Raw genomic sequence first — 22,358 nt, forward strand, 5'->3', positions numbered from 1 at the left:
GAAGTCTTCAATAAGCACCAGAGGTTCTGCGGGGAGGGGGCCTGCCTGACCTCAACTGTCTGGCAACAAGATTGGGTCCACAATACTGAATGCATAGCTTCTTGTGGATCCAAGCTGTGCACCTGAGCCATGGAAGACCACTAACAGTGACTTCCCCAAAAAAACTTCAGTGATTAAGCAGGGATATAAGCAGTGCTATTTTTCTAGAAAAAGAAGTGCCAGAACTCTCCATGAACTCCTCCCTTGTTCTCTTATAATGGCAATGGCGCCTACCTGAGAGGTGCCGGAACTGAGTTCCAGTGGGTTCTGGCTGAAAAAAAGCCCTAGATATATGAAATCAGGCAGTCCCTGAGGGCTGTACCCAAGTTGTTAAAGGTCTTATAAATAAATACAAGAACCTCGAAATCTCGGAATGTTACTCATGGTCCTGCACTACTCCTCTCTAGGCCATCAAATAATGTTTGAGGAATTCATTTTTGGTGAACTCCAGTACAAACTTAGAAGACTCACAGACTACTGTATTTTAATATTTTGTTGGAAACCGTCCAGAGTGGGTGGGGTATAAATAATAAATTATTAATTATTATTATTATTATTAGTAGTATTATCAAAGGTAAAGGGACCCCTGACCGTTAGGTCCAGTCACGGACGACTCTGGGGTTGCGACGCTCATCTCGCTTTATTGGTCAAGGGAGCCGGCGTACAGCTTCTGGATCATGTGGCCAGCATGACTAAGCCGTTTCTGGCAAACCAGAGCAGCGCACGGAAACGCTGTTTACCTTCCCGCTGTAGCGGTACCTATTTATCTACTTGTACTTTGATGTGCTTTCAGGAGCAGGAGCATGGACCAAGCAACAGGAGCTCACCCCGTCGCGGGGATTCAAACCGCCGACCTTCCTATCGGCAAACCTTGGGCTCAGTGGTTTAGACCAGTGTTTCTCAACCAGTGTGCCTCCAGATGTTTTGGGACTACAACTCCCATCATTCCTGACCACTGGTCTTGCTAGCTAGGGATGATGGGAGTTGTAGTCCCAAAACATCTGGAGGCACACTGGTTGAGAAACACTGGTTTAGACCACAGCGCCACCCGCTGACTTAATGCGCCGATCAGAACACATTTGTCCTTCAGAATATGCCCTTCTCTAATTTTTGTGATGTAGCTCTCTGCTCAAAAACATACTAAATGTACATCAAAATGTGTTTTTGGGGATAAAATGTATCTAGAAATGCTAACGGCAAAATAAAATATACTTAGAAATGCATGTTGTGAGAAAATACACCCAGAATACTTGTGAATTCGCACAAATTTTGTTTTTAATGCATAAACTGGGAGAGAATTAACAGATGGGGGAAAGACAAAGGGCAGCACCTTCTCTCCGCCAGTATCCCACCTAATTCTGCACAGGGTTTTCCCCCCAATTATATGGAACAGATGGGGGCATGTGGAGTATGGGATAAGGGTGGGGAGGTCATTGCACTTGTCATTGGATTCCTTGGGCTATCTGCATTTTTTTAAAAAAAAACCCGGTCCCAAAATCCTAAAACAAAAAAAGATTCTTGTTCCTTTAAATGCTGCAACTCCAGCAAAAAAATTATGATTCAAGTTTAAGCCACAGCATTATTATTTTGAAGGGAAAACTCATTGAAGTCTTTTTTTTGTGTGTCTGAAAAAACTTTGCATCCACATGGCAGAGAATTATCTTCAGTTCCACCATATTCTCAGAGGGAAACCTGTTAATTGATGGGAGCAGGGAAGAAATCATGTTCCAGGCATCACTCTCTGGAGGGCCTGAAATTCTCTGGCAGATGGATGAGGCAAGGGAATTCGCAGCACATGATGTGCTGAAAGCTCAAGCTGAATTTTGTTCACAGCTAGTTATGAGTTCATCTCTGTAGAGAGGATGGTTGGGGGAGGGGATTCAAATAGACTTCTGGATTATTATTATTTTTAAAAAGCAATTCACTTGACCAAATCTTTTTCTTTCTTTTTAAGGACTTCACACAAACCATACATTTAAAGCACTTTCTGCCAGACTCCTGGGAACTGTAATTTGTTATGGGTGCTGAGAACTGTAGCTTTGTGAGGAGTAAACTACCTTTGCAAGGATTATTAAAGGGGGTGGACACATGCTTTTCAACATATGATGCGTACTCGGTCTCTGAGCCATTGGGTTGGATCCTGACTGTGGAAAGAACTCTACCCACAAGTTTCTCCACAAGAGGAAAGGAAAAGTAAATTTGGCCAATTCCTTTAGCCTCCTTCGCTCCCACAAGAGTTGCTTCTGAGGGCCAGAGAATGGCTGCTGCAGGGAAAAGGTGGCAATCAGCTATATCAGGCATAGGCAAACTTGGCCCTCCAGATATTTTGGGACTACAACTCCCATCATCCCTAGCTAACAGAACCAGTGGTCAGGGATGATGGGAGCTGTACTCCTAAAACATCTGGAGGGCCAGGTTTGCCTATGCCTGAGCTCTATTCACCTCTCCTCCAGTGGATCAAGGTTCCTTCCATAAATGGAAACCCATGGAAAGGCAAGTCTGGTTCCAACCCAGAGTTTTAGATTTGTGGTTTTATGGTGATCTGCTGCACCTGGTGATCTGCTTCTATAAAACAGAATATAAACTCAGGAGCGCAGAAAAGAAATGGGTGATTAAAGAACATTAAGCAGCTTAAAGCATTTCTAGCCCACATTTCTTCTGGTGTTTGCCAAGCACATTTCTCACCCCAGCAAGCGCTGACCAGGTCCCAACCTGCGTAGCTCAGCAAAGTGGCTGCATCTTGTGTAGGGCTGATCCAACTATTAGGCAGAGTAAGGCAGTCGCCTCAGGCGCCAGATGTTCGGAGGCAGATTGATTTATAGACCTGATCTTGGTGGGGCGCTTCTGTCAGTTTTAGTTTCTCTCACGTTCCCATTTTTCTAAACTTAAATTCGCTTTCCCCCATCACTTTGCAATTTGTTTTTAAAGTCCTTGTGACCATTCACCAGCATTTTAGAGCTCGTTTCTCCTCATATATGCATTTCTTTCCTATGTATATATGCAATTCTATGTCGTTTCTTACGCTAGTATACAAATTTTTGTACCAATTACTGGGCTGGAGGACCACACCGCAGAATTCAGAGAAACTCGAATATCAAAGGATGACTGTGTTTTGGGTCTCACACTCAGGAAGTATAAATCAGGGTCACCTTTAAATGCAAAGTAAATCAATTTTCTCCTCCATCCCTACTTTAGACCATGCCATATTAGCCTTTTTGTCCTGTTCTTCCCTCCCATCCATACAGCCCCACCAAACAAAAAAGAAACACACATCCACAGAAGAAAAATATGTACTTCTGGAAGTTCTTTTTAATTGCTTTCCTACTGAAAAATATAATTATTATTTTTAAAAAAAATACTATGGGATAAAGATGAGCAAATAAAGAAGATACCTATTTTAATTCCAATAGATATAATAGGCTAGGTATGTTATCAATTGGGGAGGGAGGAATCCCCATTTAACTGAATTATAGGTATCTCAAACTGGCTTCCCTTTGACAGCTGTAGTACAGTTCTGAAATTAAGCAGAGTATGCTTTATGGCTTCCCATGTGCCTCTATAATCATAGCCACCATTAAGCAAGCCCCCCCCCAACCCTCTATCTCAAACTCAGACCTAATAACTGTTAACACCTTATTTTGGCACCTAAAGCTGAAGCACAGCATGGAGACAACATATGTGCCCAAGCGCTGACAGACTGATGCTGCATCCCCCACCGCTGGCACCGAGGCAGACAGACAAGCTGGCTGCAGCAGTGGTGGCAGCAACAGCAGCTGACATTACTGGAGGGCAGGTTAATTAACATTTGGAAATTAAACAGTACAACATGACTTGCAAGCATGAAAATAGAGATTGCTCCGTCATTTACTGTTGAGAGAGAAATTTGAGAGATAGAAACCTTCAAGAATCACAGGTAGTGATGCTCAGGGCCGTCTTACCCATAGGTGCTAGGGGTGCTGGGCACCCGGGCGCCGGGCTCTCAGGGGCGCCAGGCCGAGAGTCCGGGGCCCGAGAGTTGAGTCCGGGGAAGAGCCCGCCCGTCAGTCAGAGCGCCGCAGCAGGCTCTTCTGCTGCGGGCAGCTCTGCACCGTGAGTTTGGGGGTGACTGAGCCAGCGAGATACTGAGGTGGCCAGCTGGCTCTGTCCTCCTGCACGCCTGGGCAACCTGGGGGGGGGGTGCCGAGCAGATCTTTGCACCCCAGCGCCACATATGCTTAAGACAGTCCTGGTGATGCTACAACACATACAGGACAGGACAAATGTTAGAATAAACACCTACAAAAGGAAACGACATCAGAGCTATGGCATGATATAGTACTATTCACAATCAGATCTAAGGGCAAAGTTGTTCCTTGATTATCTAGTCGGCATACCGTGTTTCTCATATTATAAGACATGTCTTATATTTATTTTTTCCTCAAAAAAACACACTATGGCTTATTTTCAAGGGATGTCTTATTTTTTTCCTCCTCCTCCTGCTGCGGCCGGCATTGCTGCTGTGCCTATCACTATGTCTTATTTTCGGGGTATGGCTTATATTCCTTGAATGCTTAAAAATTCTGCTATGGCTTATTTTATGGGTATGTCTTAAAATATGAGAAACAGGGTAGATGTGTGATCTAGTGGTGGAACTACAGTGGTACCTTGGTTTAAGTACACAATTGGTTCCGGAAGTCTGTACTTAACCTGAAGCATACTTAACCTGAAGCGAGCTTTCCCATTGAAAGTAATGGAAAGTGGATTAATCCGTTCCAGATGGTCCTTGGAGTACTTAAACTGAAGCGTACTTAACCTGAAGCGAACTTTCCTATTGAAAGTAATGGAAAGTGGATTAATCCGTTCCAGGCGGGTCCACGGAGTACTTAACCTGAAGCGTACTTAACCCAAAATATGAGTGTAATTGGTTCTGGAAGTCCGTACTTAACCTGAAGCGTACTTAACCTGAAGCGAACTTTCCCATTGAAAGTAATGGAAAGTGGATTAATCCGTTCCGGATGGGTCCGCGAAGTACTTAAACTGAAAGTACTCAAACCGAAGTGTACTTAAACCAAGGTATGACTGTATTATGATTGCATATTCACCATTATCCTTTACTTATATATTTCCACCCCACATTCAGACCCCAAAATATCAAAAGGCAACTCACATAAAATAATAGAACACAAGCAAACTGTTCAAACCATCCTACTGAAATATTGAACTACAATCATGAAAACTGCTCAGCTATAATGAGACAATGAATGCCACACAAAAAACCCAGTAAATAAGAGCACACAGATACTTCCTATTGGCAGTCATGCCATCCCATCAAAGGCTTTGCACAATAAAAAAAAATGTCTCTTGGGGCTTGAGACCTGTGACTGAATCTCCTGCCACTTTTTAACAATCGAAAAGGAGCTGTGGCAGTGGTGAGATCTGACAGGACATGGGAGGTTTAACACTTGATGCCCCTGTGTCATTTTATTGGTTAAAATCACCCTCCAAACTGCTATTTGCCCCACAAGGAGGACAATGCTTGTATTTGCAGGTGTCCCCCCCCCTCGCCCTTTGCAGGGCAAATAGCTTTCAGGGTGCTCTTCCCTTGGGGCCATGACCCTGGGGGAAAGGCTAACTTTCCATCATCCAGCGTCACAATCCTGATCAGATCTCCCCACACACTTTGGCTGCTTAACTTCATTAAACAGTGGTGATCTAATTTTTGGATCTTCTGCTGTCATGGTTGCCCTGTCAGCCTTCTAAAAAGCCACAAGGGGGGTACATAGCTTTGCTTCACACCAACATTGCTCACTTTTGTTGTAGAAACAAAACAGACAAATCTAATAAAAAGGGGGAACATGGTATACACACTGGGGTAACTGCTTTTCTCCTCAGACAGTATAAAAACATAGGATGCTTCATGAATTTGTGTGTCATCTTTACACCAGGACCAAGCTAATCTCCTCAGTATCCTACCTATTTTAGTATATGTGTCACCCAAGCAAGTGCATTGCAGATGAGACGATTACTACACAACAAGGGCTTGAATCGTAAAGCAGCAGTGAAGAGGTATGGTGTGAAACTTTGCCATTTGGCATCTCCACAGAAGCTTGAGAACTAAAAATGAGGGGACCTTGCTGAGGAATGAGTAATCCTCTTCCCCCACCTCCACCCCATCTCAAAGCTGTTGATGCAGACATTTTGGATTTGCATGCCAAATAGCTCCTCCCTATGTTAGAAGAAAGAAACAATTTACAATCATAGGGCTGATGGTAGTTGGAGTCCAACAACATCTGGAGGGCAACAGGTTCCCTATCCCTGCCATATACGTTTCACCGCTAACTTTCCAGGCCAGTTCATGATGTATATTTGAAAGATCTTAGAACTGAGCTGGAAAGGGCAGAAGGCCAAGAATGAATTTAATACTTACATCTTCCTGAGTATCTTTATTAGGATGTTCAACTTCTCTATGAATTCTGGAGAACCAGCACGTGTTTTGCATTTTTTAATCGCATTTAAATAGATGGATATGTTGTGAGAACGTTTGGCACCTACAGTGCCTTTGCCGAGCTCACAGGAATGTAACCTGGGGACAAAGAGGAGAAACGAAATGTTAAATTTACTGTAGAGCAAACTCATCATGTAACTTCTAGGAAAATAGGGCACGATTTATTAGGTTAATAGGCTCACCTGCTTATACCTTGCCACTTGTGAGGAACCAACGGTTGCCACAGAAATGCTACTAATCATTCAAAGCAAAATTGGGAGTTCCTCCTCAGGCAAAACTTCTGAGGCATTCTGAGGCAAGCCAGAAGAGTTTAAGTAAGAGACACAAAACTTTTCCAGGCATTCTGCACATCACTCCATTATCACTGGGTTTTGCCCAAAGCAAAATCTGAAGCAAATATTGTGTTTCTTTCTTATGCAAATCATCTGAAGAATTTTGAGGGAAGCCAAAATAATGCTGGCATGGTTAGCAACCTTTTTCCAGAGGCATTTCACACATTCCATCTCCCCACAGGCCGGTAGAACACCAACAGGAACTTGGCCTTTTGGAGAATGACACATATCTCAGTGGTGGAGTGTGTGTTTTGTGTGCACAAGTTCCTAAATTTATTCCCTGGAATCTCTAATTTTTAAAAAAATAAGAATTCAGGTAGCAAAGCTGAGAAACCCTGCCTTTTTGGAGATCTGCTACTAGTCTGACTCCATCTGCACTATACATTTAAAGCAGTATCACACTACTTCAAACTGTTGTGCCATCCCTCAGAGGATCTTGGGAACTGGCATTTTTTAAGGTTGCTAAGAATTGTAAGGAGATTACCCATTCCCCTCACAATGCTACAAAACTCAGAGTAGTTTAATAGTTACTCCCTTTCTAGGGAACTCTGAGAATTATAATTCTGTAAAGGGAACAGGGTTCTCATAACAACTCTCAGCACCCGTAGCAAACAATAGTTCCCAGAATTCCCAGAATTAAAGTGCCATGATATTGCTTTGAATGTTCTTACAGATGGCGCCTCAGAGCAGACCAGGGCTACCGTAGATGGACCAGCAGTCTAACTCAATATAAGGCAGGCTTACATGTGTATATCTCCAATAATTTTCTATAATTCATCTAACCGTACTCCAATTTCTCTTCCTTTGGTCCAGCATAAACATTTACATATTTCACAAAATTCAAGCGTAGGTTTCCTTCGTATCTGCTACGAAGGAAAATCTGTTATTGCAGTAGACTTTTGAGTTAGCAGATTACTCTTGCTATCACTGCAGCACTGATAAATTTATCAGATGGATTATTTTTTAAGAAAACATTTGAATACAATATCACATAGGCAATCAAATAGCAAATTCAAGTAAAAAGGACATGTTGGAACAGCATTAATTATAATTATACACCAGTTGAAAATGAGCTTCTCCTTTGCTTTGGTCTTTTAGTATGGATTAAAATGCCATCAGCCTGAAAAATCACAGAACACGAGTCCCAGCTTGTGAGCTTGTGAAGTTATCTACCTCACCTTTCCAGGTCTTGATAATGGGAAGAGTAGCCCAGGTTTAATCAAACTTGCTGGAGGACCTTGGGCCAGTCAGCAGCTCTCAGCCTAACCTACCTCACAGAGCTGATAAGGATAATAGGGAGAGGGAAAAGGCATGTGTGCCAACTTGAAGGTATCTCAAGCATTGTAGATTTTTGAGGCGGTATTTACTGAGACCTTGTGTGTGCCATAGGAAGTACTAAGAGGCACACTGGTGCCCATGGGCACCATATTGGCAACTGCTGTATGTAGGTCAACATAACCAAGGTTTCATTGAGCTGCAGAAGTATGAATCTGAAGAGGAGCACTAACTACAGAGGCAAACCTTTGGGGGGGTCAGTACTGTGTTTCCCTCCCCTTCCCATCATTCTGCTTTGATACAAACCATGTTGCTCAACTTGGTACCAAACTAAACTCCTGCATCCTAGGATGGGCAGAACACTACATTAGGGCACTGTTTCTTCACTGTAAAGTTCTGTAAAAGGGTAGCACTGGTGATGGGATAACATTTTGTTTATTAAGATGACTCTTCTCAGATGGTCTGCTGCAGTTTGCCTTCAGTGCATGTTGTCCCATTCCCCCCCCCCCCGGTGTGTGTGTGTGTGTGTGTGTGTGTGTGTGTGTGTGTGTGTGTGTGTGTAAACCGGCCATGTGGGTTTACTTTTCTCTGAAACTGCTTGACCGATTGCGTTCAAATTTTGACACAATGTCCCAAGCAAATATGCAAGTGACCCCATACCATTTGCATAGACAGATGTTGCACCTGGGCCAGGTAAAACCCCAAAAACCACATGTTCCAGAACTCAAAACTCAGACGAAAGTGCATGCTGGGAGCACAGGAGAGGTTGCAAAACAGCACCCTCTAGTGACAGCTACACTGGTACTGCACCTAGGAAAGCTTCTCTCTCCACAGCATCTCAGCTCGGCTTTCCAGACTGGGCCGAGTGGAGGTGGGGGCTCGCCTGGGTGAGGGATGGGGGAGGAGGGGGCGGGATAGGTTATGGGTCGCGACAGGGTGGGCACAACCACAGGGATGAGCCAAGGTGGGGGGAGGAGGGGATGGGATAGCTCATGGGTCAGGACAGGGTGGGGGGAGTCACAAGGATGAGCCTGTGTAAACAGAACACATGTAAAACATTTCAACAAAATGAGGGGGGACTCTGAAGGTGAGGGGAGTCTGAAGGGGGACTCTGAGGGTCCATTTAAAAGACTGAGCCACAGCAACGCATGGCCGGGCCAGCTAGTGTGTATACACATGTATACACACAGAGAAAGAGAGAGAAAGAGAGAGAGAGACAAAGACACACACAGAATTCCAGAAAAATAAAATTTTTAAAACCCCCAGAACATTACTGCAACAGTGAATCAGGCTAGTCATTCAATCTTGTATGCATCTGCCTTGTTCCCTTACAGCATATTGCTTTACAGTTAATGTGTATAATCTTATTAGCTGATTGCATTGATCCTCATCTCACTTGTAAGCAAAATTACTCTGAGTGCATGGCGGTACTTAAAAGTAATTCAAAGTATCTATTAAAATAAGAATTTTGGTGCATCAGCAAGGAAGAAAATCTAAGCTGCTAAAATATTTCGCCCATATAAAGATTGGGCAATTTGCTGATCTGTAAAACTTACTTTTCTGTTAAAAAATAAGGAGAGGAAATTTTTAAGTGCCGTAATTTACTGAATGCTTTCCTGAAAGCAAAGAGATTGACTTTCTGTCCACAGTAACCTAGAAATCCTATCTCTGCAAACACTGGGCTAGATTAAACTTTAAATGATAAATTCCCAGGAAAGGAAGGTCATATTGTTGTGTAATCATCTTCTTCCAAAGCATTCCTGTTTGCTAAATAATATTGACCGATGTGAGTGGTGGCAAATATATAACCCTCCTTGATTCTTTCCCCAAGGACCTGAAAGTAAATTGAAATTTACAATGGCATCACCAGATTTATCATACCTACCTCTTTTGGGAGGCATTTTACCACTATTAGAGCTGAACTGCAACCTAACCACTGTTGCACCTGAGCTCTTTCGTGGCAGTTTCCTGTCCTCCTGGCATATTTCATCTTGCGTTATAAGACTGCCGACTGTAAAATTACCTAGACAAATAGAGCTTCTATAGCATAGGGCATGTATAGATTGTCATGTGTGAGGAATGCACACACATAGGGATGGGTGTTTCCCCCCTGCAATTGCACGCAGCGGACATTTATTTTATTATTAATAATAATGACCCATCACAGCTGGGCTCTGAGTCTATAAGGAAGCGAAAGATAACTTCCTGAGACCAGCACCTAGTTTTGACAAAGTTCTTCTGCCAGATGAGCCAGACAATTGCCAAGTAATCAGGAAAAGAGAGTAGTCAGCAATCCTCATATTATCAAGGCTTAGTGATTAAATGGAAACTAGCTGTATGCAGCCAAAGCTAGAGTTTCACCTCCGCACACACCAAAATTATGTAAAACTAGTCATGAAGCCTGTTAAATTAACAGGTGCTAGAACAGACCTGTTGCTCTAGCAACCTCGGGGACTGCCGCTTAGAAGTAAGTCCACACGAGAAGTAAATGGCCTCGCGAGTGCGCCTGCATGGAGACAGAGCGCGCTAGCTTGCGAGCACGGGGCTATCTTGCGCGTCCTCTGGATTCTCTCGCGAGAGCTGCTCTAAACACCGAGAGGCTAAGCTCCCTTACGCGTCGGCCAACACACTCCGTCTCTGCGCTCCAAGTCCCAACGGCTGTCCGTGGGGCACATGCGCAGTAGCGTAATCCCACAGACACAGGGACTGGACGCAGAGACACTTGCACTTTATTATATAGGCTACATCTTCCACATCCTGCTTCCCATTCTTCCTCTTTCCTTCTGAATCTCTCTGGCTCACGAGCTTCCCATCCATTAACATCACAAAGGACGGATGAATGATCCCCCTGCAAGCCCTACCAGCTTTTCATTCTGCTTATAACATGGATTGCCACCAGTCAATGTAGAGCAGGCATCCCCAACCTTCGGCCCTCCAGATGTTTTGGACTACAATTCCCATCATCCCTGACCACTGGACCTGTTAGCTAGGGGTCATGGGAGTTGTAGGCCAAAACATCTGGAGGGTCGCAGGTTGGGTGTGCCTGATGTAGAGGATATAAGCAGGATAGAGAGAAGGATGGGAGAAGGATCATGGGAGACAGATTTCCTTGACAATGTAGCTACACAGGGTAGACTGACGTCAAGAAGGACCACGGGTGAGTGGCAGAGCACAATTTCTGCAAGCAAAGGGACAAAACTTTACTCCCTGGCGTATTCAGTTAGATCTATCATGAAGTTAGATCAGAGATAGTCAAATTTGTTAATCCCTAAATGTTATAGTTCGCCTTAGCTCCAGACAGCATGCCTAATGGTCAGGGATGGTGGAAGTTTTAGTCCAACAGCAACTGGAGGGGCATAGGCTCCCCATCCTTGCTGTAGGCAGTCGCTGGATGCATAGTATAAGCTGTTGGTGGGTTAAATGGGGCAAAAGAAAGAGGAGCCCAAAACCAATAAGAAGAAAGGGGAAGAAAGCAGCGTCTCAACTAGCAGATTCGCTCTTGGCAATCCTGGAAATGCTTCACTATGATGTGCAGTTGTATAATTCATGTCTAATGCTTCAATATCACACAACTATTTAATGAAATGTAACAGCATGAATTAACTCCCCAAAGTAAAGAAGCCCAAAACTTGAGCAATTTCTGCTCTCAATTTCTGGTCCACATTTTCAGTATCCTTCATTCCCGGCTGCAACATCTCCAACACCACACCACACCGCAAGAAATCTCATAGGAACTCTTCTGGGTTCTCCTGAGATTGCTCAGTTGCTTCACTTGAGAAGGAATGTCTAAATTCTCATCTCATTTTCACTTCAGGCCAGATACAGCAATAGCTTCAATAATTACATGATTTAAACATGTTTAGGTCCCCTCAAAATTCCTCAGGTGGTTTGTTTTTCCTCAGAAGTTTTCCCCAACCTCACATGGAATGTTGCTTTACATTAAATTTAGAAGCACGGGAATCTGCTTTATACTGAGTCAGACCACTGGCCTGTTTGGCTCTCTACTGCTGACATCTACTAGAAATGGCTCTCCAGGGTTTCAGGCACTCCCAGTAGTACCTAGAGATGCCTGGGATTGAACCTGGGACCTGCTGCTTGTGGAGCAGATGTTCTGCACTGGGCAATGTCCCTCCCCCCCCAATCCCCCATAAAAAGTTAGCTGGAAAAGGTGACACTCTCTAAACCCCGTAAAAGCTTCGAGAAGTGGCATGAACATCTACTCCTTCTAAATTGCATATTGTCTTCAGCTTTTTGTTTTCTCCTACACTCAGTTGCACTGCAGGAGAATCTGAAAGCCAGCAATATGGAAGATTTAATTAATTTGGATAACAAAAAAAGTATGCATGGCTATAGAACAACCACTATCCATGGATTGAATTTTAGCCAGCACTGAAGAAAAACATTTGCCATCATTATCCTTTTCAGAAAATTGCAGCGCACTTGGACTATGAACAGGGTGCATGCAACCAATCACTTTCTGAAAGGCAGGACAAACGTATTTTGAAGCAACAAACAGATGTTTTTGCTCAAGCAGAAAATGAATTTACCACTAGCTACTAATCTTTGTGTTCCACAGCTAGTCTGTGGCATGTGGTGGCGATGACTAACCTCATATCCTCATCGACTTACCCAGCCTTCATTTTTTCCCCCACATGAAATACAGAATTGTTTAAAATCTGAATTACCCTTTTGTTCTTCTTTCAGGAATCCCTGGCAATATGGCCTTTTCTTTAATGAATATTTTGGGATAAGTTTCCAAGAACTTTTGATGAGCATCTTCAGTGGTATAAGGATTCTTCCTAAAGAGAAATAGGGAAACAGTGATTATTTTGTTCAGTAGTAAAGTTCTAGGCCAGGGGTCAGCAAACTTTTTCAGCAGGGGGCCGGTCCACTGTCCCTCAGACCTTGGGGGGGGGCGAACTATATTTGGGGTGTGTGTGAATGGATTCCTATGCCCCACAAATAACCCAGAGATGCATTTTAAATAAAAAGACACATTCGAATGTAAAAACACGCTGATTCCTGGACCATCCGCGGGCTGGATTTAGAAGGCGATTAGGCCGGATTCCGCCCCTGGGCCTTAGTTTGCCTACCCATGTTCTAGGCAATGCTGTTACTTGCCTCAGGCTTGCACTTCAACTAGAATAAGATCCAGCTGACATGATCCAACATCCTGCTTACTACCTGAAGGTGGTGTAAGGTTGCGCTGGCCATTGAGTCAACAACCATCCACATAAATGACAAGCAAATACTCAGACCATAGTACTGTGCAGTATTGGAGTCTTTGCTTATACAGCAGTGCCTAAAATCACAATCCTATGCTTGCCTACTCAGAAGCAAGCCACACTGAGTTCCGTGGGCTTCATGAGAGTGTCTGAGCCACTGTCACGGTTTGCTGCTGTGACTAAAAATGCTGCCTAAACTTTAGGGGGCAGCAGTTGGGAAATGGCAGGACCAGCTAGTGAAGGCAAGTAGTACAAGGAGATTTCCACTCCCCATGCTTGCCACCTGAAGCAATTGCCTCCATTTGCCTCATGAAAGGGCCAGCTGTCTATATAAAGCTTCATATAATAGTGCAATAATGACTAGTACTTGAAAAGCAGTTCTTCAGATGTCATGCTACAATCTCTTTTGCATTTGTGTGCCACGGACTGTACATTTGTTTTCAGTTGTCTGCTTGTTTTGCTCTTATGATTCCTGCAGCCCTAATGTATCGGTGCATATGTTCCACGTTCTAAAGGTTTCTTGGCTTGTTTTTCTTTGATATGGGAAGTTCTCAATAAAATGTTCTTAAAATGGATGGAGGGGGTTGAATTACAGCATGATGTTCTGAATGTAGATTCCATTTTTTTTTCACTCCATTGTATCGGTCTTCAAGCAAATTACATTGCACCGCGTTCCGCATGTGTTCAGCTTCCTTGAGAATGTGTGTGGGTTCTATGAAAAGTAAAATTCATTCTGGTGTCACAATCATCAAAGCTTTCATTCCGGTGTCACAATCATCAAAGGGAAACATCACACTGCATTGTGTTTTCCACCTTTTTTGTCAGCCTTGAAAATGGAGGCTGATGTTGAGCTGAGGTTCATACTTAAAATAAAGAATGTTGTTTTGAGCATGCACAGCAAGTCTCATTCAGCTGTCTTGATGTGGCAATCTTCAGTCTCTCACATTGCACTTTCAATCTTTCCTCCTGCCCCACTTTGAAAATGGGCACGAGGCTCAACCTGGTATTGAGTGTGAAAGAAATCTGACATTTGAATTTGTAAGAGAGAGTGGTGCCCTGAATGCATCGCCACATTTCATTCCAACATCTTGTATTTAAATGGAGTTATTAAACTATTCTGTTGTGCATACTGCTTATTGGCTTGCAATCCAATTACAACAGCATCACAACAGGCTAGTTAAACGAGAGGCCTTGCTTCACTCAACCAAGAATAACTAAGATTAGATACAGCCTAAAAACTATCAACATAAAACCAGGGCAATACCCCTGTCAAATTAGATACATCTTAAAGATCACAAACATAAAACAATTTATACCAAGCAATACCACTGTCAAAATAAAAACAATGAAGCATTTAAACGAGAAGCTGTGTTAAAGAAATCAAAAAATAGAGTGATGGAAGCATATTAGCTAAAAGAATTATGACTAGTCATTTCCCCGATCTAGTGGTTCTAAATTTAACAACAGCGGGGGCAATGTTCAGAGCCTTTGTGTGTCGAGGCTTACCAGAAATTACCTTAAATAACTCACAACTGACACCAGAATTATGGTTTGGTTTTTGGCAATTAATTTAGGCCACAGCTTTATTTAATTACACCAATTTTAATCCGAGTGTTGGCTTAGGCTTTTGGTTATCCACTCATCCTTTCTTAAGAAGGACTATCACCATCTGTCCACTGAGGACAGGACTCAACTCATCTGTCCACTTGGGACAGGACTCAATCAGCTGTCCCCTTCGGACAGGACTCACCTCATCTGCCCACCTTGGGGCAGGACTCACTTCAGCTGTCACCATGGGACAGGACTCACCACTGTCCGCTTGGACAGTACCCGCTCCGACTTCCTGAAGGGAAGTCAAGTGAACATACCTGGGAGAGGAGGTGGCTGAGCCCAGACATTCCCTCCTCTCTTTGCCCAAGAATGTTCCCCAAGGCTCTTACTCTTATAATTGGGCCCACCATCCCCGCCAATGGCGGGATGGTAAGGACAAGAGCGTAAGCCCCGAGATTCCTTTAACGGAATACTTCTTTATGGAGCAAACGGTGGGGGGGGTAGGCATCTGGATGCCACACCCCTCTACCAACCGATTAACCAACCAAAAGCCTAACCGCCAACCTAACAAGTTGTGACAATTTGCTAACGCAGTAGGCGAAAACCAAGAGGCAAAGCCAATCAGCCAATTGGAAAAATTCCTACTGGCCCCTGAATACAGGTGGCCCCGAAGGCAATAGCAATGTCGTGCTAACCTGCAAGAAAAAAGGGCGGGTGGGAGGGGATTCAAACACCAAAGCAAAAGTGATTCCAAAATGGAGGGCAAGATCTTTAAAAGGGGGACCCTTCAACCAATTAAAACTTCCCGATTTGCATACCCACTCCCCCATTACTCAGCATGACCTGTGGCCTATACAAGAACCCAAACCCTATATTAAATTTCCTAGCAGCCCTACCACAATCCGCTTTATATTGGATGATATAAAGTGCTTTTTGGTTAGCTCAGAAATTAGTCGAGCAAAACTTGATGAGTGTGCGAACTCATTTAGTAACACCTGGAGGGCTCTGTCCCCCTGCTTCTCCATTCACCAACCTGTTCAACGTTGAGACCCCATACAAACATTGGGACATATTCTCCTGTAAATCACTCCTCCACTTTGAAACAAGTGATTAGTCAGTTTGAGTACCTTTTCATAACCATAAGCTGAGGGACTTAAAGCGGAGCAAAAGGTACATGGTTAACCTTTCCCAATGCTTCCTGTGGGTAGAGTGCAATCCTATGTTAGCAATTTTGACTAATTTTGCCTCTGCCCTTCCAGCAACTGGAATGCTGCGCACACACAGAGAGAACATTCCCATGATAAGGTGCCCCTCAGTCTCAATAATATTCCCCATCCCTGGTCTAATTTATATATATGATCTGGGTTTGGGGTTACATGTCTCTTACCATACAAAACAGAAAGAGAATGTTGTATGTTTCAGAAACATGCCAGAAAGTGAGAAACTGAAGCAAGAGTTCCGGTTTTACATTTTTCATTCATTTTGTTTTGTTTGTACAGTTTCTCGGATTAATAAAAGTTGGCAATATATTCTATCACCTTTAAATGTTTTAGCTTTCTCTTAGGGCCGGAGAAGAATGTAAATCTCTGCCTTCCATATTAGAAAAGGCAGCAGGTGCAGTCTGATATGCGCCTAACTAATGTCACCATCATCTAAATATACCCCAAGTGAATTTTCCTCTTTAATTATGTTCTATCTTGAAGAAAATTGCCCTTAATTATGCAGAAATGCAGTTCTGAAATGTCCTGAATTCAAAGGTTATGCCATCAATAAATTATTCAGGCTCACATCCTTCAGCCCATCTACCTCACTGTGATTTTAAAGTCAGTTTTTAAATTCAAACTCCATAGACAGACATTTGCACAACAGGTAATCCTTGTAGCTCTGTTGAGGCAATGATTTATCAAAGGGTCACGGCAACTCAGAAATCACGTTTTTTACTAACATGATTACAGAGGGGACGTATTTGTGAAAGCATCTCATCATAGTTAGAGCTGATTTTCTAGCAGGTCAGGCAACTATTTTGGAGGGGGCCCCAAGCAGTTGATTGATTATACCGAAGAGCTCTCTTCAGTTATTATCTTCCAGATAAATGTACATTCCAGATAACACTAAAACAAATAGATCACTGGAAGATGGAGTTACATGAAATATGAACTGATCTAGAACTAGGGATCACATCAAGGGAAATGAAGTGTCACCCTGGCTCCTACCATGGAAATCTACACCACAGAAACGGTTTACTACCCTTGGTCACCATTGTCCAAGAACAGTGCATCCTATATATTCCAAGAAATATGGTACAATTTGCATAAGGCATTAGAACATCTACTTATCTTAGTATTATATTACAGTGGTACCTCAGAAGTTGAACAGAATCTGTTCCGGAAGTTCGTTCAACTTCCAAAATGTTCAGAAACCAAGGTGCAGCTTCCGATTGGCTGCAGGAAGCTCCTGCAACCAATTGGAAGCCGCAGAAGTCACGCTGGACGATCAGGTCCCAAAGAACATTCAGAAACCGGAACACTCACTTCCGGGTTTGCAGCATTCGGGAGCCAAAACGTTCGACTCACAAGGCGTTCAGGATCCAAGGTACGACTGTACTTTCAAAATTCATTTTTGAGCAGGTTCAGTATTTGGTAGGTTTCTCATGTGGACTATTTACATCACCATTTAGCAAAGGAGATCTGCACACAGGGGGCGGGGAGTGTATGTGTGTGCAGCTGATGCAGAGTCAAATCTAGAGACTTGTGTACCTCCATGTTTCAATGCCCATTGAACTTACTGTATCCATGTTCTTAATAAGCATTCCCTTCCTGGCCCTGAAGGCACTGCGTGCAACTCAAGTTAGGTTTTTTGAATAGATATACTGTAGGCCAGTGCTCCCAACCTGGTGCCCTCCAGATGTTTTCGACTGCAACTCCGGTCAATCCCATCCAGCATGGCTACTGTTGGGGATTACGGGAGTTGTAATCCAAAAATGCACTAAATTGGGGAAGGCTTTGTTTTTAAAAAGCAACAAAAGCAGTGTTTACTGATTAGCAGGGTTTGTGCATGGGTACACTTTCACCTCTTGCGTAGAAAAAGAAGCCCCAAACTATGTATCCACCCAGAGGTGCCAACTTGAATAAAATATGGGGGCGGTGGCAGGTAAGCCCCACCCTGCATAATTGACCCAAAGAAATGGCACACACACCATTTGAATGGAATGCCCATCAACTTTGGTGGGTGGCCCCTCAAATATTTCATGGGGTGCAGTGAAAAGACCCTGGTTCCTATGTATCCACCAAAGAGATTTGGGCTGTTATGTTCAACAGCCAATCAGTGCAGCAGAAGGTTTCTATTAATCTACACAGGCGTAGGAACGTTCCCTGTAAATAATCAAAACTAGTCCCATTTCCATAGAAGCATGAACAGAATGGATGCATTTGTTACCCCAAGTCCCTTACTATTTTTTTATTATTATTATTATTATTATTATTATTATTATTATTATTATTATTATTATTTATTTGCAACTACAGCATTTCAGGAAGACCTATCTCCTTGGGCTTCAGAAATTTTGAGCAAACTGTCAGGCTTTGTGCTTGCAGCCTGAGGGGAAAGCTGTGTCAGAGCAAAGCAACAGACGACATCCTTTTTAAAGAGATCCAGCGCACTAATCTTCTTCAGACTTGTCTTGATTGATCCATCTGAAAATGTTCAGGCTTTCTCATTGCTAGTCACATTCCTCAATGATCTGTGCAGCCTACTCATCGCAAAGTGCTTTAAATCTCCAGTTTCCATTTTAGTGGTTGCTTTTAGCAAACAATGTAGCTTACTGGGTTTGTGCCACCCTTCAAGACATTTCAATCGAATTGTGCCACATTGTTTGATAAGCAGCCTCAAACACTCAGTGCCAGCCTTCATGTTGATGCTGCTGCTTGTTAAACTGATGGCCAGGAAAAAAAAGACTAAGACCAAACTAGAGGAGACATTGAGAGTTCTTTAATTTTTTTAACAAACAGCAGCCACAGAGAACTCCAAATTGGATTGAGATCACAGCAGTGGAGGAAGGTGCCATTTCCCCAGTGAATATTGTCATTGAATGTTCCATTCCAGCAATTTTGTAAATTAAAAATGCATGCATGCTGTGTATGTAACAGAGCTACAATTCCCAGAGTCCTCTGGGAAGAGGGATGGATTGTTAAATCACTGTGGGGGGGGGGGTTGTAGCTCTGTGAGGGGCTACAATTCTCAACACCCTTAATAATGGACATTTCCCAAGATTCTTTAAGGGAATCTACCCCATTTTAACAGTCCTGTTTTTACACAGACCTTCCATATCAAACTATATTTTTGCTTTCATAATAAGAGGTTCAGGTTAACGCCCTCCTCAAAAATCACTGGATAACTTACCAGCTCTGAAGACCCTTGATGCTCAATAATGCGTCCAACTGGACATAGTTCACTTTCTGAAGACCTACGACATTGTTACAAATATTTATTTTGAAAAATGTATACATAGCTAACATTTTAAAAATACAGAACAATGTACAAAAGATGAAAACACTGGAGGCATGATAGCATGCTTGAGTAGACCTAGGGCAGCAACGCAGTATAGGGTAGCATTAACTGCTTGGTCCTCCAACAGACAGGAATGGCCAATGAGTTTAAGAAGAATGGACAAGGAGTTCCTTCTGCTGTCCACCCAGGATCTATGACCTGAGGCAGTCACCTCACTTTGCCTAATAGTAGGGCCAGCCCTGAGTCTAGCATCTGGCTAACAGACTGTGTTCCCTATACTGGATTAAAAATTGTAGCAAAATCCATTTGACTTTGCCCTGTCCCATTCTCCACCATAGTCTTTCCTTTTGCAATACAACAACAACATTACTGACCTATTTTGTAGATCTTGTTAGAGATGTGAAATGCCTTCAGCACTCTAAATCTCCATATAAATACTAAATCTTATTGTTTGAACTTTAGTGTTTCCTAATGATATGGTAAATATCATCTCATTGCATCAGCATGTGAAATGCTGGCCAGTGAAATTCACAATATTATGCACACACAGGGGCGTAGCTAGCCGCCTGGCTGCCCGGGGCGGCAAACCCAAAGCCAGGGGACGGGGTGTCCGTGGCGCGCATGTGTCACATGTCATGATGCATGCTGCATGACACATGCGTTGCGGCGCATGCGTCTTGGCGCACTGCGCACACGGCGCATGCATGCACAGGAGGCATGCGACGCAGCGACGCGGCAAACCCCGTGAGCAAGCCGTGGAGTGAGGCAGTCTTGGTTGCATTGGGGCTTCTCCTCCATGGCAGCGGCAGTGGCGGCCGTTGGAGGTGGTCAGCCCCATCCAGCCTGCTGCCCCCTGCCCAGCCTGCTGCCCAGGGTGGCGCGCCCCCGCCCCCTATTACTACGCCACTGTGCACACATGTAAATGTGGACGTGTAATCTGGGAGCTCTGTACTTCTGCGCCATGAATGTTTTCAGTGTTGACAAAATGTGCCATTTTGCACATTTAGCACACAGATGAACAAAAAAGTCTTTTGGAAACAATACAGCCTGCCCTTCAGTATTACACTCAATTTGCAAAGAACCATTTGGAATCCTCCGCACTGTGAACAGAGCAACATTATCCTGTGCTAAGGGACTTGAGGACTAAAGACAGAATGCTTCTGAGACCAGAACTGGGAGGAGAGGGAAATGTAAAAATGTTCAAAGAAAAGTTTTGGAAAGCCTGGAAGAATGAATGGGCACAGAAGCTTAATTGCCTCAGGTGCTCTGGGCATGCAGCATGCATCTAATGAAGCAATGCAAGCGTAGCCTTTGAATTTTTGCAACATGTTTGGCTGCTCCAAATCATTGCTGAAAATAACTGGATCGCTATAAATGACACAGAATAATTGCCAGAGATGTGTGTCATTCAGGGTGCACCCAATTGAAAACAAGCATTTTCATTGGGTGAAAGAATGACAAAAGAATCATAACCATGCCTTTAAGAGTCCCTTGTTCAATAGCATCTGCAATTTCAGAGTTACTGCTTTTTCTACTGATGTTGAAACCAACGTTTCCTGTTCACATTCACAATTCCTTGCCAGGCACGAATTAAATTCATTTTAATTCCAGTAAATTAGTTTTATTTCCTAATCCTTCTTAGCAGCTCCATGTGACAGATGGAAGACTATCAGCATCTGAGCTGAGTTTTTTTTAATGTTTTCATAGAGCTTTCTGAACAAAAATGAATTTGATAATTGTTCAAGCTCATGCTTGACAAAGAAAAAATGTGGTTCTTCCCTGAGCCTACTGGGTCTACTTAAGAATATAAAAAGAAGAGCAGTTCTCCTGATGTTTGCCAACAGGCACAATTAAGGCTCAATCCTGAGTGGTCCAGAGAGCATATAAAATTATATGAGTCCCTTTGCACACTGTAACTTTCTCTCTCTCCAAAATTAGGTATACAATTTAAATTTACAAAAATGGGGAAAATGGAAATGGAACTCAGAGGAGGAGCGTGGAGAAGTTAAGGGCAAAATCTAAGGGAAAAAAGCATCAAGAACCAGTAGATATCTTGAATACAACACAAGAAACGATGCAGAAAGGTAACAAGATTCTCAGAAACCAGATAGTGACAGACATCACCACTCAAATGGACAAAGCAATTTCAGAGATCAAAGTAAGAATAGATAAAGGGGAAGCTAAGATGGACCAAAGCCAAGAGAAAGTAGAAAACAATGATGAAAAGATAAAGCAACATAATGTGAAAATTGAGCAATGGGATCTGAGAATGATCGATATCCAAGATTGAGAGCGCAGGGTTAATGTCCACCTGTGTGGCTTTGTTGAAGCATCAGGTGAGAACCCCAAAACTCTTTGTGAGAATATGGTGAGGTGTTTGGAAGAGATAGTTCCTGAAGCATAATGGGAAGAAGTGGACATAGAACGGACTCACAGTCACCTACAGAAGAAGGGGCTTGACACCTAGAAATATAGTCATGAGACTTGCAAGTTATTATAGGGGGGGGAATTATGAGAGCAGCAAAATAGATCGCTGACCAGCTGATGTACAAATCAGTACCAATTCAAGTATTCAATGACTTATGCCTAGAAATTATAAGATGGAGAAGGAGCGTGGAACCCTGGCACTGCAGCATTGAAAAATGCCGGAATTATTTATAGCTGGGGCTACCCAGTAACTCTGAATTTTCAACGGGCAAGAAAGGGGTACAAAATAACATCTTTGGAGCAGGGGATGTACCTACTTCAGGAAATGAAGCTGGAACCACAAGGAGACGAGAAGCAAGAAGAGGAACTGGGGTGGCAGGGGACCAAAAAAAGACTATCGAGGACTGAAAGTAAAGGCTGAGCGAAATTATATCAGAATGAAGAAAAGAAACACACCCCAGAACACACAAACAAACAAATTGGTCCTAAGCAAATGGATATTTTCCAAACAAAAGTATA

The 22,358-nt window shown here is 43.2% G+C and overlaps 1 protein-coding gene and 1 non-coding gene across 2 annotated transcripts in view; both read right to left on the reverse strand.

Moving 5' to 3' along the window:
• The window catches only part of CNBD1 (cyclic nucleotide binding domain containing 1), a 131,449-nt gene extending 110,437 nt beyond the window's left edge, over positions 1-21,012 (reverse strand). Inside the window, exons 1-4 of the mRNA XM_035125618.2 lie at positions 20,964-21,012; positions 19,305-19,368; positions 12,816-12,929; positions 6,446-6,601 (exon numbers count right to left, since the gene is read on the reverse strand). Of these exons, the coding sequence (XP_034981509.2) occupies positions 6,446-6,601; positions 12,816-12,929; positions 19,305-19,368; positions 20,964-21,012 (383 nt within the window). The remainder of the gene's footprint in view (positions 1-6,445; positions 6,602-12,815; positions 12,930-19,304; positions 19,369-20,963) is intronic.
• On the reverse strand, positions 5,918-6,020 carry LOC118090577 (U6 spliceosomal RNA). The gene has a single exon (XR_004693273.1). It is a non-coding gene; the product is annotated as a U6 spliceosomal RNA (small nuclear RNA).
• Positions 21,013-22,358: the final 1,346 nt, after the last annotated feature.

This window comes from Zootoca vivipara, chromosome 8, assembly GCF_963506605.1.
Source record: "Zootoca vivipara chromosome 8, rZooViv1.1, whole genome shotgun sequence".
NCBI classification, from domain to species: domain Eukaryota; kingdom Metazoa; phylum Chordata; class Lepidosauria; order Squamata; family Lacertidae; genus Zootoca; species Zootoca vivipara.